Genomic DNA, 18,016 nt, shown 5'->3' with positions numbered 1-18,016 from the left:
AGCAGATAAAAGAAACTTGAGATTTGCACCTATGGATTTCGGCATGATGGAGGATGAATATAACAAAAGCTGGCATGATAAGCATATATCAAGAAGAAAGGGACAATATAAACACAAGCATGCTGATGCAGTATTCATAGATGAATATAAATGCAGAAAAACATCATTTTTCACACATCACGTACGAAGAAAAATTTAATTTAATCCTTCACCTGATATCCATTAGGGAATATGCTTGCATATGGTCATGGTTCAGAAGAATTAGAGGTAAAAGATCGACACGTAAAGGTTCCAGTCCCAGTTGCTCCAATGTTGAAAGAAACCTCTGCCTTATACGATCACAACAGAAGGGTTTACACTTGACCACAAGTCGGGAATTTGGAACTGCACATAATATCCTTGCCCAAACTTGCAACACTTTGGGTGTTATCTGTAAAGTAATTGATAAATTAGAACTACCATCCCAGCTTTAATTTAGAGTTGACTAATTAAAAGTGGTAAATTTGCAAAGCACAACCTTTGCCAAATTATTGAAGCTCCCAAAGGTAACGAAACCATTGGAAAGAGCTGGTGTCAGAGTAACAGGGCCAGCTTCTGGAGAAGGCATATAGCAAAGAAAACATTCAGGCAGACGAACCAACTCTTCAACATGCCTGCCAGGTAAAATAATCGTCACATACAGATTATCAAATAATCGTCACATACAGATTATCTATACAAAACAAATAGCAACAAAATCTAGTAGATGACCATCAAATTGAACACATGTTACAAGCTTACTTCTGCTTAGTCGTAAGTGGATCAGCCAATGAGTCTGTAATTCTGTAATCAATTGTAGGCAAACCAGTTGTATTTGGGTATCCAATCCAAGTTACCTACAAGTAGCATAAAAGAGATGATACCAGAGAGAAATGTCACAGACATGCAGAGAACCACAGATCATAACACAAGATTTATGACTACATTCATTTTTTATTAGGAAATGTGTTATAAAGAGACCATTCAAAAATGCAAAACTTTTGATGGAAAGGGTTGTTATTTGTAGTCATTTGATTGAAAAATTTTGGGAAAGTAACGATCAGTTGCAAGATGAGCTTGCCCCTGGAAAGATGATGGTGATAGGAGATGGCATATGGTTGCACTGGCAGCAGCAGTTGAGGATCCAACACTGATGGATAGTAAAGATGGAATAAGGATGCTTATAATAAGACTCACTGGCAACAAGTAGGGTGGCAGAGAATGAACAGCACTTATCATGATAAAGGAGGGTTATGGTGCCATGGGGTAAGGTGGTCGCAGCCATTAACCGAGTGGCGGTGCAATGGAGTGTGGTCTAGTGGATGGACAGCATTTCAGGAAGAATGATTAAAATTTAGCAAAGTGGAACTTCATTTTCTGATACTTCTTGTCAGGGAAAAATTAACATATGCCTACCATATCAGGACAAACAGAAAGAGAAGCTGTAAAATGATCATGACAAATACAATACCTGAACAGGGGCTGGCCGGCAGGCCATTGTCCCTAGCTTATTGTTTGCAGTATGACCTGTAAGTTCTACCAATATGTCAACTTTATCATCTCTAACCATGCCAGCAACCTTCTTCTCATCAATCCCATAAATATCTCTCCATAATCCACCCTTTTTCAAGACCTTGTCCTTAAATTTAAGGGTCTTGGCATCTGCCTAAAAGATCATATGAAGAAGCGAATAAGAACAACAAGAAACATTATCTGCAGTATAAGAACAGTATTTCCTTATGTTTCATGATAAGATACACTATGTCAATCATCAGAAAGAAAAATGAAAAGTTAAGGAAAAAAAAAAGAAAAGGTTCATCTTATACAGAAGCATAATTTGAAACTAATAAAGGAAAAAGGGAACAATACCTTCACAACTGCAGAATACACAACAATCTTGTAATTTGTGTAGTCATGGTGTGAAAGTGGAGCTTCTATGAAATATGATACAGAATGAGTAAAATAATCAGGGGACACATATCCAATTATTAGTGGCCGTTCCATATCTTTGGGATTATCCCAGCTGGTGTACTGTGGGTATAGCTTCATAAAGCGCCTTCCCCATTCCCTGTGAAACAACATTAGTGTTTAAGTAGCAGGAAGATGCAAAATGGTCGCATATATAACAACGTAAAAAAGCAGATACATGAAAGCAGCTGTAAATCACCTGTATCTGTCAAAGCAATGAGAGACATTAACAAGAAGAGGAAAGCAAATAGTAATTAGGTAGTATTTGAATAAAATTTCCTGAAGTGAGAGGAGGTGCCAGTACAGGGATGCAGATCTCTTGATAAAATTTAGAATAAATGCCTAAGAAGTGGATGCAGGAACAAGGTTTACAGACAGGTGCAATGCTATAAGCAGAAGTTTCCTGCTACTAACGTACTTGATGCAAATTGGCAGCAGGGAAAACTAACTTCAATAATAGTTTTAGAGAAGAGTGATGGTTCTGACACAGTTTCCAATTCTTATTGCAATTTGATCAATGAAGATGATAGAAAGTCTGCTAACTGATATGACAGTGCAGGAGTAACTTCCAGATTCCTTGGAGTATATTAACTATTTCGAACTGTTGGGGAGTACAGGAGCAAGTGATAAGCTATACACATATACATTTTTCATGTATTTATATAAAAGTATAGTGTGGTATTCTGAAAAATTCAACAAAACCAACCAGGTCATTGACAACAGTGCATCATTCTCCACTAAATACAAACACTGATATACACAATTTTGATGAAATTTTTGCCCTTTTTGTGGTGGAGTGGGGATGCGGAGTATGAGGACTAATATGTATATTCCATTTTCTAATGGCACAGGCCTGCCATTCAGCATGTCTAATCTCTGAAGCACTTTAGTATATTTATTCATCTGCAAATGAAGAAAGTCATGCTCCTTCCAGATCTCATGCCCTATCATTCAATTTTCAGCACCTGTTCACGAATAACAAATAATAGCCCAAAAATTGCCTATCTACAATGACTCATATGCATCATGAATCTAGGGGAAAAAAAAAAAAGAAGAAGACCTCAATGCTATCCTTTAAACAGGTCCTGTCTGTCATGTTGCTGTTTTATATGTATAATGATCTTCGCACAAGAATGTTAAGGTACACCTAACAAATCTAATGTAAACCACTTAGTTCTTTAATATTTGTTTCTAATTATTAAAGTGTTCCTTCTATTTTCTGGGTTATCTTTCAGCTGTATCAATAAATCCTTCAAAGACAAGAAATCAAATGCTGGAGACATCATTTCTAATAGATACTGTTACTAAAAAAAATTCGATACCAAAATCCTAGTTATTCCTCTTATTGGCTCATTGTCTAAAGCTAAATTTTGTACTGCATCGGGGCATCCTATTAGTAAGCAGATCTGCACCCATTTATTATATTGTGATATTATTAATTGATTTGGTTGGATATATAGAAATCTTTCTCAGTTATCACAGTGGATCCTCAAAAAAAAAAAAGAAAAAAGAGTTTGTATCAAATAAAGTATACATTTGACTTTCGTATGCTAGAACTTTGGCTTGTAAACATAGAAATACAGTACCTGCTCCTTTGCAAAGATTCGTTTGGGATTATTTGAAGAATACTTTATGGAAGAAGAACAAGTTGTTTCTTTGATCTTCCCAAAAACAACTTCTATTTCTCTATATGGATTGCATAGAGGCTGTATTTGGTATTTGGATATTATCCATATCAATGACCCAGTGAATCATTCATAATTGGTTTTGGTGATGTGATGAGACTTTTAAATTGAATAGAAATGATCTATAAATGATCAAGAGAGAGAAAAAAAAAAAAAACTAAACTAATGCCCATTGATAAGATCATGATACCCATACGCCAAACAATTCCCATTTTTTTGTTGTGATGCGTACTTGTTACACAGGTGAAACCAATAAATTCAACAGTTGGCTAAGCTTGATAGTCTAACTATTCATAAAATTAACTCAAGGTTCCCAGACACCCTTGAAAAGGGTATACCAACAGTTGACAAGACAAGACATTTAAAATTATTCCATCTAGTAATGGGTGCATAATTTGGCATATATTTGTATGGGTGCCAGGAACACAAATAATCAGATGTACAAGAACAGCAAATATCATAAATTAAAAATGTTTCAAAGAGTAGGTAATTGTGCCATTTAGATTCTAGATAGAATTCCAGTGATTCTTCCCCAAAAAAACTTTAGGTTTATAAGATTGAAACTACAAGCCATCTGAACCAAAGACTTAATTAAAAAAATATCCCAAAGACTCTGCCAGATAAAAAATACAGCAGGTTTACATAATTACATGGCAAAAGCACATAGATTACAGACAGAAGTGGCTAGAAACAGAAAGTTTCATCTCCACAAGGGAAGTGCATCTCCAGATCAACAAGCAAAACTCCAAAATGCAAAAATTAGAGTCAAAAGCAACAACTTCTAGTATAACAACAGTGTAAAGCAAATGATAACAAATAATCCTCATATTCACAGATCGATTTCTCCTAACTTTCACACCCTAATACTAGGATTGGAAGGCAAGTGACAATTTCAAAAAGGGCTTTCTTCACTTCTTCCAATTAAAACTGTGATTATTCAAAATGAAATAAAGCCAAACCCTTTTCAAACAGAAAGCGTAGTGAAAAATATTTTAATGCTAGGTAAACTTTCGTACCTGTGAGCCTCAAAAAGTTTATCATCCGTTCCCTCATGTATATAGTTCATGGCAAGCAATCGATTCTGACAAAAGAAAAGGTCATATTCCAGAAATGGTACAGAGAGCACTAAAACAAAGCTGAAAAGAAATCCTTATAAGAATGAAGCAGCACAGTATTTCAGCATCCATCCCATTGATAATTAAGTCAGACAAACCAAAGGCCAAATATTAATGAAAAATAAGGAAGTAATACATCCAGTTACATGAAGAAAAGTCGTACCATACAGATATACAAAAAACTAGCAACACCACAAGCTTTGACAAAATGACTTGAGCTATAGCAATAATTACAATGCTACATTAGAATTTTATAAATGAAAATGGTCACAATCACATTAAGTGTCCATGAACTAAACAATCTGGACATGATATTAGTGTAGAAGGTCATTAAGCAACTACAAATTGTGATCACAACTTAACAGAATTGTTAAGCTTATGCCAAGCAACAATGTTGATTTCTTGTTCAGGAGATTAAATGAAATAACCAGAAAAAAAAAAAGATAGAAGCCACAAATGGTTTCCATTAACCGGTGGAAAGCAAATTAAGAAATAATAGTAAAGAAAAGGTCAAGCAAGGTTTTCAGTCTTTTAGTCCTAGCAAGACTAGAGACATCCCAGCCGTCTTATCCCATTTCTATGAGAAAATAAGACCAAGACTGGGTCGGGACTCCAAAACTCATCCATATAGTGAAAAAAAAAAAGAAAAAAAAAGAAAGAAAGAAAGGTGAAGAAAAGGAAAAGTGAAAGAAAAGAAGCGAAAGGAAAGAAAGAAAGAAAGAGAGAAGAAAATGAATGAACAGAAGGAAAGAAGAAAGAAAGGAAAGAGAAAGAAGATGAAAAAGGAAAAAAAGAAAGAAGCAGAGAAGGAATAAGAAAAAGAAAGAAGAAGAAAAAGGAAAGAAAGGAAGGTAAAGAAAAGGGGAGGAAAAAAAGAAGAAAAAAAACGAAGGTAAAAGAAGGAAAGGAAAGAAGGGGAGAGAGATGGCGGGTATCTACAGGACTCTCAACCAAGACTGCCACTGAAATGAGGTGGGATAGTGGGGCATCCTATTTCATGGAAAAACCGGAACAACTCCATCCCATAGGATTTAAAACTAATGAGGAATGACCAATATTTATAAAAGAGTAGTGGGAATCTAACCTAGTCATCAAGAGATTAGAAAGTTTATAGTTGCAGCATACCAACATCAAGCATTAGTCTTAAGCACTAATTCATTGCCTATGATAAGGTTCATGACGTGTGCTACTAGCAAATGATTGTGTGTGAATTGATGAAACAAGAATAATTGCTAATTGCTAAATAAGAACCATGCAAGTAGAGTTCTGAAAGACATGAGCAAAAAAATCAAACATCCACGCATGCAACTGTGCATGTACCAATTCAGCACCCAGGCACAATCAGCATTATTTTCCACTTTGCACCACTACATGCCTAGGCAAGAAACCACCAATTTTGTATTTAATTTTCAAGTACTTTAGATGTTGCAGATGAATGATTAAAAGTGGAAATTTGCATTCTAAAGAGTCAACCACTAATCTTGCAACAATAAGATTTGGGTTCAGATACCATGATAATATCATCAATCCCATATGATTTACAATTTTATTGAGAATTCAGTGAGAAGGCGTCTGTCATAACTGATAGGCAGGAAGTAACACAAACATTGTTGTCACAAAAATATCAAAGATATAACAATTGGAGTCAATGAGGTTTAATTTTGTCATGTTGCTGAGCCTATTTTAGTGAGATAAGAAATTATCTAACCAAAATATGGCTGAAAATGTTGTAGGAATCAAAGCATCATGCGATTAAGAGAGCCAACTCTAGATGAAGACTAGAGGAGGTTCTAAGAAAAAGGCTTAGGCTTGAACAAAGGGTTGAAAAAAGGACCACAGGAAGAGGGGAGAAATCAATGTGCAATGATTACAAAAGTTTAGACTGATATTAATTTTGATAAAAACATGAGACATAACAAAGGCCACATAAAGCTGATCCTAATCACATATATCACGCTCGTAGATTTTTGTTCTAGTATAATAGATTTATTGACCCTAAATGAACAATAATTGAAAAGATTTCACCAAGACAGGTAGTCTTCATATGTTATGCCAGCATTTATAGAGATGCATGATCAAAGTGGGAGAAAACAATAAGAAGCAGATGTACACATTGGAACAAGATAGGAAGGCTAGCATAGTATCCCAAGCAATAGCTTTGTCTAGCAAGTTAAAGAGGCAAGAAGTGTGATAACTGACTGCTGTGAAGTCATAATTATATATATTGTACATTCTGTGCGAGTAGTGAAGCATATGAGTTGCTTATAGTGGTCATTATCCAGAAACCTGGAAAACATATGGGAAAATAAGCTGCCAGCATCTATGAAGCATGACATGGATACAAGACAGATATAACAATGACACAATATGGATACACCAATATGGCAAACCTTAAAAAGGCAAGATATGATACAGCCAGGAAATGTTAATAATTTATGTATTTATATATTCATACACCCATGCATATATGTATGTGTGTGTGTGTGAATATTCATAACTCAACTAAGCCTTAATCCCAAACTAGTTGGGGCCAGCTACATTATCCCTTCTATACGGATATATCAAAATATATTCATAAATATTCATAAACTCAACTCAATTCAACTAAGCCTTAATCCTAAACTTGTTGGGGTTTGCTGCATTATCCTTTTTATATGGACATACCAAAATACATTCATAAATCATAGTAAGGCACCAAAATAATATATTCCATATTTTACATGATAATATCAACTTTTACAAGCTCATTATTTAGTCATCCTTCAAATCCTCACCTCACTTCATACTTCATTTTCAAATATTAACATCATAGACTATAAAATTGATCATTAATCAATGAAGGTTAAAATTAAAAAAGGAAAAAAAACATCCACCCACTTATTTTTGAAGTATCAGGGAAGTATCTTGGGTGTATCCAATAAGTATATGGAGTGGTTTCTTAATTTTGAAAAATAGGATACTTAACACAAGTATCAGACACGTATTTGGAAGCATCCAATGAGTATCAATATCCAATACGTATCCAACTTGACAAGTGACTTTAAGTATTCATGCTTCCTCAATGCTTGAATTTTAAGAAGTATTCTTGTGTCTCAAGAAGAAAAAAGGAGGGTTTAATTCTGCAAAGTTAGGCAAAAAAAAATTTTAGTTAGTTTTATGTGAATATGGTTAAAACTCACTGATTTAAGAAAAATGAGGACAATAAGATGAAAATAATACCTGTCCTGCATTACGTGAATCAGGATCAATCTGTAGGCATCTCTCATATGCCTCTATAGCCAAAGCAATATTTCCTGCATCTCTATAAAGGACCCCTAAACATCCAAAGATGCTAATGATAAATATGTGAACAAGAAAATTAATTTCTTAATCCACTTCACAAATTAATGCAATTCATTTATTAACAGAAAACAAAATTGATAAAATATACACCAAATTCCTGCAAAAGGAATGATTGTATTAACAAGGATAATGATGATGATGATAATGAATGGTAGTAACTGATGATCATCTATTAAAGAAACAACACTTAACTTTTTTTTCTATGGTATGAACAAAATGGAAAATATTCCAGTACAGACTTGGTTACAATTTGGTGGTTCAAACCAAGGATTTAAGTCCCAGCGAGATAGGGACCATCCTGCCCCGTTCCTTTGAGATTCCGACACCAGGGATGGGTGCGGGACCCCAAAATGCATTTTCAGACTCTGTCCTGGCTGTACCGTCTTCATCCCAACCAGATCAAGCACCAACACAGCCATCCCGATCGTGCCCTAATTGTTTTTTCCTTTGCCAAATGCGAATGGGCCATTCATCGCCGGGAGGGGAAAAGAACCAAGAAAGGTCCAGGCAGTACTAACCTCTTTTTCTGCTAGTGCGTCAGTGCCGGCATCGTTGCCAAAGGGAGCACGATCTTCTCCCTTCAATTCCGATTTTCTGAGAGCAGGCTACGCCAGGAGGGAGGCAACTCGGGAAGGGGAAGGGAGGAGAGAGGAGAGAAGAAGGACGCCATTGGATTTTCCGATGAGGAGCCAAGCCAATTGAGAGGGAGGAGAGAGGAGAGAGGATCGGAGGGAAAGGAAAGAGGAATCTCGCTCGGGGCATTCGAGCTCTGATATGGAGTTTTCTCCCCGACACCATCCATTCGATGGCGATCTCGTGCCAAGCATATGCACGGTGGATAGTGCACAATCGGGAATTGATGACATACAAGGGCAGGGGTCGTGCGTTATCGACCATGGGATTTGATACGGTCCAAGTACACCAAGTGCATGCAATACGGAAGCCGCACCCATAGGCCTCCGATCTCCCCTCCATGACTTGATTTGGTCTTTGCGCCCACATTGTCACACTTAATTGTAAATTACCAAAAATAAAGAATCACTTCTGCACCAGCAACACATCAATGTACATAGTACCCATATTTTGAGTTTTTGACTCGATTCATGCCTATACAGCTAAAAGAATTCGCATGACTCATTTTGTCGAACGAATTCACATGGCTGATGTATAAAGAAGAGTTTTAAAAAAAACTACGATAGGACTCTCGCATGGCTGACAGTCCGACACTCGACATAATTAAAATATTAATCCATCCATCCATGCATGATCAGGAGCTGCTTAGACCGGGGTTGCTCTTTAAATCAGACAAACAATATTCACCCTCAGTGCCTTACCTTAGAAGTAGGACGAAGGAAGAAGACTCAGAGGATTGCTCAAATCAAGACTCCAGTCTCTAACCACCATTCCCAGTGAAACCATTGGGACTCAATGATATTCCCCTGCCCAATTAAGAATATGTAGATGAATATAAATAATGGTTTTGAGATTAAGGATATTTTACGCTTTTTTAATAAATCAAGTGCTCTTCTAATCTGCTACTTTGAAGTTTTTGGATCACCAAAGTTAAACATATTGATTTTATTAAGTCTTATTGAGTTTCATTATGTTATGTATGCTGGGTTTACATATGCTGCATGTTAATGGGGGCTACAACCTATAGTAATTGAGGATGATTAGTGAAACAGGACCATTTTCACAAAATTTTATTTTAAATCTGTACCTCGTGTGGTGCACATGTAGATACTATCACGTAATCTTTTATCGAATACCCATTTGCAAGGGCCAAATCTTCCATTCCAAGAGCCTGGAATCCGCCTATGGTTTCAATGTGCTGGTGCATATAGGGTCGGAAAGAAATGCTAGAATCTTTCTAAGCAAAATAGTCCTCCTTTATTGCGGTTCTTCACAGGACACCACATACTTTGTTTCCATCAATGTGGAAATTTAAGTAACCAAAAGGTAAAGGAGAGTCATGAAAAGCTTATAAGCTTCCTTTCACCACCCTACAGCCATCCGAATTGATCAGCAATTCACTATAATCACTTCTTGTACATTCTTTGTACATATTTCTTTTTCAGAAAAATTAGATTCAATATTTCACTTCCCTATTTACCCTCAAAAAATTTGAAAAAGAATCTATGCCTTGAAGGCCAACCCCTTGGACTTGTCAATCTTTTTCTCATTGTTCCTCACATCACTCTTCAGTGCATGCACCAATCAATGAATCCACGTGGCAGAGGCCGACTCTTTGGACTTGCTGGTCTTTCGCCCTATTTTTTCATTGTTTAAAATTGGAGTCTTTGGACAGGCCACCTTCAGCCATAGCTATGTTTGGTATAGAGTATTTGAACCCACTCAATGCTGATTGATAAATATTTAAACTGGAAAGCTTGTATGCCACAATCTTTATAACATTTTCAACATGCATTCAGTGTCAATATTTTTATATTTACTATTACAACACACTTATATACAACATACACAACTTAAATCTAGTTTCTAGTTACTTATTAGAAATTTTAATGATAATATAAAATATTTAAAATAAATTTTATTGACTATAAAAATATTTAAAAATGATACAAAAAAACACTAAACATGAAAAAGGATAGATAACTGGATATACCATATACAACTTAAATCCAATTTCTAGTTATTTTTCATGAATTTTAGTGATTATACAAAATAATAAAAATAGATTTTGATTGTGCTATATGATAAATATTAAAAAAAATTAATGAAAATAATGCCTATAAATAATATAAATATCCAAGTAATTTTTTAAAATTATAATAAATTTTAAACTTTTATTTAACCAGAGTTAACAAAAAATTATTAAAAAATTATAATAAATTTGAAAAAAAATACAAATATAGCATAGGCAACTTAAATCCAATTTTCAGGTACTCATTTTTTTTTTAACTAGATGGAGCCTAACAGCAAGCAACAGAAAAACCCGGATATTGGATGGCATTTTAGAAAAATGGGAAAGGATCAACATCAATGGGAATATAATTATTGTAGATTGAAAAATAGAGGAGGTAGAGTCATTCGATTAAAGCAACACTTGGTGGGTGGCTTCAATAATGTCAAGAAATGTCCAAAAGTACCCATAGAGGTTCGAACAAAATACATGACTTAGATAAAATACATAACTCTAATTATATTTTGGGTTTGATGAGGGACATAGTTAATGAGATTAGCGAAGAGTAGATCGTCGAAATGGTCACAGACAATGGAGCAAACTATATGAAAACAGGAAAGGATCTAATGCTGGAAAAGCAACATCTATATTGGACCCCTTGTGCAGTACATTGTATAGATCTAATGATGAAAGATATCAGCTAGCTATCTAAGGTAAAATCCGCAGTAGACAGTGACAAGCAGTATCGAAATACATATACAATTACACCTGGATAGTTGCTCTTATAAGAAAATATGTATAAGAAGAGCTGCTTAGGCTGAATTTGACAAGATTTGCCACTAATTACATAGCATTAAAGAGCCTTCTTGATAACAAGCCTAGTTTGAAGGCTATGATGACTTCTGATAAATGGAGGGCTTCCAAATATGCAAAGACCAATAATGGACGACGTGTTGAGGGTATTATATTGAGTAATAATTTTTGGAATAGGTACTCTAAGGTGGTTAAGACAGTAGAGCCCTTGTATGTAGTGCTACGGATAGTAGATACTGAGAAGTTCCCTCAAATGGGCTATATATACCCCAAGATGTCTGCCTATAAAGAAGAGAATATAGCTACAATGGAACAGAAGAAAACAGTACCATATTTGCATATCATTGAGGACAGATGAGATACTCAAATAGAGAAGGAATTGCACTTGGCAGGTAAAATTTATTTGAATCTCAACTCTTACTTATCCTTTATCGAATAAGCTATGAATATCTTTGCTCTTAATCAATATTGTTCTTATTTTTTGTACAGCCTACTACCTAAGTATGACCATAATATTGCCTTGGATGAGGAGCTTCTGATAGCCCCAAGAAATGCGGTGTATAGGTTAGAAAGTGATTTGGATTTGCCTGTAGAAGCTATAAGTGAGGTAATAAAAAAGTAGATGCCTATTTTAATAGGATTGTTGGTATATTTTTGAATTATATTAATTTATTGAAATTAAATGACCTTCATTGAGAAGTCTATATTGATTGGATAGAAAAAAATTTTTCAAGAGAGAAAAGAGAGCTTTAGAGAACAAGGAGTACATCGATCCATATCTAAAATGTTACTAGGTATAAATATGAGACTATTTTTTATTCTCTTTACATCTATGTGTAGTTAAAGACTTAAATATTTGTATATATATATATATATTATTTTAATGTAGGAGAGTAGTGGGTCCACTAGGGCACATTCGCACCATATCTAAGAAAGACTGCCATTCAAATTCTATCATAAACTGTCTCATCAAGTGAATGCGAGCGCAATTGGAGTACATTTGTCCTAATCCATACAAAAATCAGAAATCGTCTAACCTCACAAAGATTAAGAGATCTGATTTTTATCTACTATAATATGAGATTGAAGCTCAAGTATGTCAATAAGAGAAAAGAGCCCAGACAAAATAACCCATTCAAGGACTTTGTCTATGATGAGAAGGATCCTATGTTGAGCTTGATTGCAAACCAAAAAACACGGGACCCACCAGTGTTGGATGAGCCAAGAGATCCCTCCCCCCGACCACGCAAAACAATAACACATGAGGCAGGGATACACGATGTGGACCAATGGATGACCTCTCATTTATCTCCCATTCAAAATGAAATGCTAGATATTGGTAGAGATGATGGTGGAGCAAGTAGCAGGCACTCTGAGAATTCTGATCAACAATTTGATCACAGAATATTTAGATCAAGACATCAAACAAGGATCTTCAAAAATAACCAGGACATTAAGATCAGTAGTAGAAGTAGGATAAGTCAACAAGTAAAGATCAATCAAAGCTCGAGAGAGAGCTAGAGAGTTGTTGAGAAGAGATATAGAAAGTCCAAACCAAAAGAAAAGACAACAATTGAAGCATTGGAAGCAAATGATGATGTGCAGGTTCGAGATGGTGATAGTGAGACATCCGAGCCCTTAGATTCTGGATTGCCTAGATCAACTCGTGATAATAGTGATGATGATAATAATAGCAAGAGTGATGATAGATCTAATGATCATAATGGTCAGGATGGAGGGGATGGTGAAGCATATAGAATCAGTTCTTTTATTGAAGAAGCATATTTCACCCATGCTACACAGGATCAGAACTATGGAGCGAAACCCAGATCTAGATATCAGGACGATGAGTTGCTAGCCTATAGGAGGAAAAGAATTGTCGCAGGACATGGCACACAGACTATAGATATTTTGAATCGTTTCATGAAAAGTGGAGAATAACTGAGGAACATCGACGTCAGACATATTCAGAGTTTATGACGTGGATGGAGCAAGATGCTTTGAGAAGTAGATTAGAGTCTGAGCAAATTAGATCATCATCATCAACCAGAACAGGATCCGTTAGAACATCAAATAGCCAAAATGTATATCATAGCCCTTCTCTTTCTACGAATGATTCAGATGTATACTCCCAACGATCATATCTTGAGGCGTATTCTCATATACAATATCTACCTTTATATGCATACATTTTCAGACCTTAGTATGGCATTATCTCTCATTTTCCTAACCAAGGATGGGCAGTCTCTTATCCAATATACTATCAAGAGGGTTATCATAAACAATATCAAATACAAGATGAACAACAAGGATGGGCTCAGTATCAAAACTATCATCATATTTAAGGCCCCGATTACGAACAGGATCCAGATGTTTATGAGCATCATAAGCATTTCACCTGAAATTAGTAGTAAATTTGATATGTTTATCTTAAACCGATGAATCTATTTTGCGTAACACTGAAATTATTAGTATATTTATATTTCCATATACAAGTGACTAAGCTCAAGTTTTATGGATTTCAGCTTTTTCACTTGTAGATGCATCAATTATGAGAGATCTTTGCTTCATAATTAAGAAACGATCTTCAATAATCTAAAAGATCATAATGCATCCGAGCGTTAATATTAAATAAAATCGATCTATCATAAATATATTACTTTTAAAGTTTAAATATATTTAAACAAAAAATAAATCAGTAAAACTTCAAGATAAATTCAAAAAAAATAATATATATATATATATATATATAGGCGTCCCAAGTGTATATCGGGATGCCTAATCAAGCCAGCCACCGGGATAAGGCGGGATGCAGAGCATCCCATTCCGGACAAAAACCAGGATGCCCCCATCACACGGGATTTAAAATCTTAGTTCAAACTAAGATGTCATGGAACCAAGGATTGCCGTACCGGGTTGAACCGCCCGGACGGGGCGTGCCGAACCGTCCCGGTGGTTCCGACATGCAAAACGGCACATGCCGATGTCGGAGAAGAAAAAGAGAAATAGAGAGAGAGGGAGAAAGAAAAAAAAAGGAGGAGAATCCGTCAGAGGGCCGCCGGAGGGCAGCCGTGGCCGTCGGGCAGCGGAACGCGCTCCCGCAGCTCTGCGCGGGGAACAGGGGCGATCCGCCCCTGTTTCTCGGGGCTTTTTTTTAAAAAAGCCTTTTCAAAGTGAAGCCGGCATGGGTTTTGCCGACTTCACTTTGAAAAGGATTTTTTAAAAAAAAGCCCCGAGAAACAGGGACGGATCGCCCCTGTTCCCCATGCGGAGCCGCGGGAGCGCTTTTCGCCGCCCGACGGCCACGGCTGCCCTCCGACGGCCCCTCCGACGGATTTTCCTCCCTCTTTTTCTTCCTCCCTCCCTTTCTCTCTCTATTTCTCTCTCTCTTTTTCTTCCCCGGTTCGTCCGTATTTTTCTTCGTCGATTCGCCTCGGTTCGGAACGGAACAGAGGCATGCCATACCGTACCGCCGGTCGGCCGATCCGGCCATCGGTACCGGTTCCGCCAACCTTGCATGGAACATTTGTTTCAAGCAAATAAATAAAGCTGCTGAAACAGCAATGGAGAAATCTTCCCACTCAATTTTCTAAAAAACCAAGAAAAAAAGTTCTGACAGAAGAAGTTGCTTCCTCCTATTACATGAAATCTGATGACTTAGCTTCTGCAACATAAAACACTTAGCTCCAACCTTCTGAATTGAAATTTGACATGACGGTAAATAGTGCCTTGTCTTTTCTTGATTAGTTTTTACTTCAATCAAGAACTGCATTCTCTTGAAACTTACAAAACTTCAAAACACATCATCTAATATGTAATTGTGTGCTAGAATCAGATGGCAATAGAAGGACTACAGCACTTTAGCCAACCATACATTAAATCAACAATCAATAAAAATACTTGAAAGTCGAAGGCTAAGGAGGAATAATTATTGGATATGAAATCAAGGAATGGAACAATTATTTATCTTGAAATCAATCTGCAAGAGAACTTAAGGTGATTACAAATCTAGCAATAACTTCTATACACAATTAATGAAAATTAATAGGTGAATAATGGAACCCATCTAGCAGAAATAGTAGCAAAGCACCAGAAGTTATTATACTATCCATTCATACCACAATTCATTTATCAATGTATCTTTAAATATCATATTGTTGACTTTTTCTTTATAAGAAATTGATTAATTAATAAATAAATGAAATCATAATCAAAGTAAGGACCAGCAATTTCCAATCAAGCCATAAAGTTCAACATGCTTGCCAAAAGTAAAGTCTTGATTCTTAAACACATTGAGAGAATATGCTCCAAATTCTACTCTTATTTTTTAAAATTAAACTAGTTATTTTTTTCAATTTATTCCGTATTGATTAAAATCTTACAGCATCATTATTACCATCAAATGATCAAATCTCTATTAACCAAACATTAGTTTGTTTATAGATATTATACCAATTGTACAAATAAGAAGTGGCATATCAAGAATTAAAGAAAGAAGAAAAACAAAGGAGTGGAATTCACCAACTACCTAAGTTATTATATGCTTCTGCATACGTGGGGTTGGCTACAATGGCTTTCTCAATCATGCTTGCTGCAGCATCCATTTTACCCTATAATTATAGATAGATTAAATATCTCCAAAGAAAACAATAGTCTCAATTGTGCGCATAGGATGTAAGTTTGGAATAAAACCTGAACAGTATAAACAACTCCAAGGTTGTTTAGCGACTGTGAGAAGTTAGGTCTAATTGATAAAGCCATCTACACAAATAACAAATAGTAAAAATGTCAAATCCAATAAAAATGATTACAAACAGCACTACATAGAGAATACATCAAAGTAATTGACTTGCATAATTAAATGTGATTAAATTCACCTGATAACAATCCACAGCTTTGTCGAGATTATCTCTATCCTTGTAAATTACTCCTAAATTGTTGCATGCCTCCGCACAATGTGGATTAAAATGTAATGCCAGTTCATAAAATACGATTGCCTTCATAGACAGATTTTCAACACTTTAGCAACGCATGAAAATAGTTTAAAGAATTCAACAGAACTCAAGATTAAAAACACTAATCCTGCAAATATAATCAAGAATAGAACAACAAATCTGGAATTACAAATTAGGAAAACAGTAGAACTATATAACGCGTAGGTGCCCACTAAATCGAATGCCCTTGTCAGAATAATTAGATGACAAACATACACATGGAGAGAGACAAGTTAATATGGTTTCTCTTTGACTGACCATGTCAAATTTCAGCATTTCGCCATATGCAACACCAAGATTATACATCGCATCAGCATAGCGCCAATTGTAATATAACGCTTTCTTGTAGTATGCCACACCTTGGTTGATATCACCATCCAGTTTTACCTGAAGACATACTCCAGCATTGTAGTTACATGTGCTAAATTAAAAAAAAAAAAAGATTGTACCTTCTTTCTTTTATTATAAAATTTCACAAAGAAATTCACTTTGCAATAGAAGAGAAGAAGAAAGCACCGAATATCTAGTACGACTATAATGTATCACCTGAACAAATTCAATATGATAACTTATCATACATGCATGGCAAGACCACACTCCACTATTATTAAAAAGAAAAGAGGGGGGAGGAATGGTGGAGGGTTGAGGAAGTGGTTAGCCTAAGAGGGACGATAACAGGAAAACTAGAGCCTACATGTCTTTTGATGAAAGGATGACAGTACACTGAGTAGCATGAGATGGTTATACCAGTCTTGGTAATAGAATGATCAAGAATAACACTTCTAGGTTATCATAACACTTTACATGTATGAAACGAATAAACATGTCAACCATGGTCACCAGTTACAAGCCGAAGATACTCTTACAAGAGTCACAAAAATTGACTTTTAGTTATGTAGACAAAAGATAATCTTCTTCTACAATACCATAAGAATGTAAAAACTAACTATTATAAGGACAAGCAACAAACATTGAACTAACCAATTAACATCACAAGTATCTCATAACCAAGGTGCTCACTCCCAAGTGAAAAGTGCTCCAACCACAATAACATTAGATGCATAGGCCTTGGGATGCATTTAGGAAAATCAAGCACTTAATTTGGCAATGTAGATTATAGAATACCAAATGAGAGCTTGATGAAGATGCAAAAGGTTGATCAATCCTTAACCTTCACAGGGAAAGATTGTGTTTATACCACATCCTCGCTAAAGTGGCACTTGAGAGACACGTGCTCATTCAGCCACCTGGTGAGATTAGAACATGATGGGTGCAATAAGGCTTCTGCCGAAGGTGCCGATGGGTACTAAGGTCAGAGTGACAGGCATCACAAAAAAGCTGGCCGAGTTGACAAGAAGAGGTTATGGCAAAGGCCGAAAGGAAAAGATAGCCCAAATAAACTACAATGGAACAGGCCGAAGGAAAACTAGTAACAAG

At 35.8% G+C, this 18,016-nt stretch overlaps 1 protein-coding gene across 2 annotated transcripts in view; it reads right to left on the bottom strand.

Moving 5' to 3' along the window:
• Positions 1–18,016, bottom strand: part of LOC105061442 (probable UDP-N-acetylglucosamine--peptide N-acetylglucosaminyltransferase SPINDLY) — a 39,319-nt gene that overhangs the window by 2,753 nt on the left and 18,550 nt on the right. For both annotated transcript variants that reach the window (XM_010945484.4, XM_010945485.4), the window contains exons 6-16: positions 16,838–16,966; positions 16,463–16,582; positions 16,278–16,346; positions 16,114–16,195; positions 8,006–8,100; positions 4,688–4,752; positions 1,888–2,086; positions 1,490–1,684; positions 781–875; positions 518–653; positions 213–430 (exon numbers count right to left, since the gene is read on the bottom strand). In XM_010945484.4, the coding sequence (XP_010943786.1) occupies positions 213–430; positions 518–653; positions 781–875; positions 1,490–1,684; positions 1,888–2,086; positions 4,688–4,752; positions 8,006–8,100; positions 16,114–16,195; positions 16,278–16,346; positions 16,463–16,582; positions 16,838–16,966 (1,403 nt within the window). The remainder of the gene's footprint in view (positions 1–212; positions 431–517; positions 654–780; positions 876–1,489; positions 1,685–1,887; positions 2,087–4,687; positions 4,753–8,005; positions 8,101–16,113; positions 16,196–16,277; positions 16,347–16,462; positions 16,583–16,837; positions 16,967–18,016) is intronic.

This window comes from Elaeis guineensis, chromosome 8 (genome assembly GCF_000442705.2).
Source record: "Elaeis guineensis isolate ETL-2024a chromosome 8, EG11, whole genome shotgun sequence".
Taxonomy (NCBI): Eukaryota; Viridiplantae; Streptophyta; class Magnoliopsida; order Arecales; family Arecaceae; genus Elaeis; species Elaeis guineensis.
Note: the sequence above shows the minus strand (reverse complement) of the source record. Positions and strands in the feature narration are given on the sequence as shown.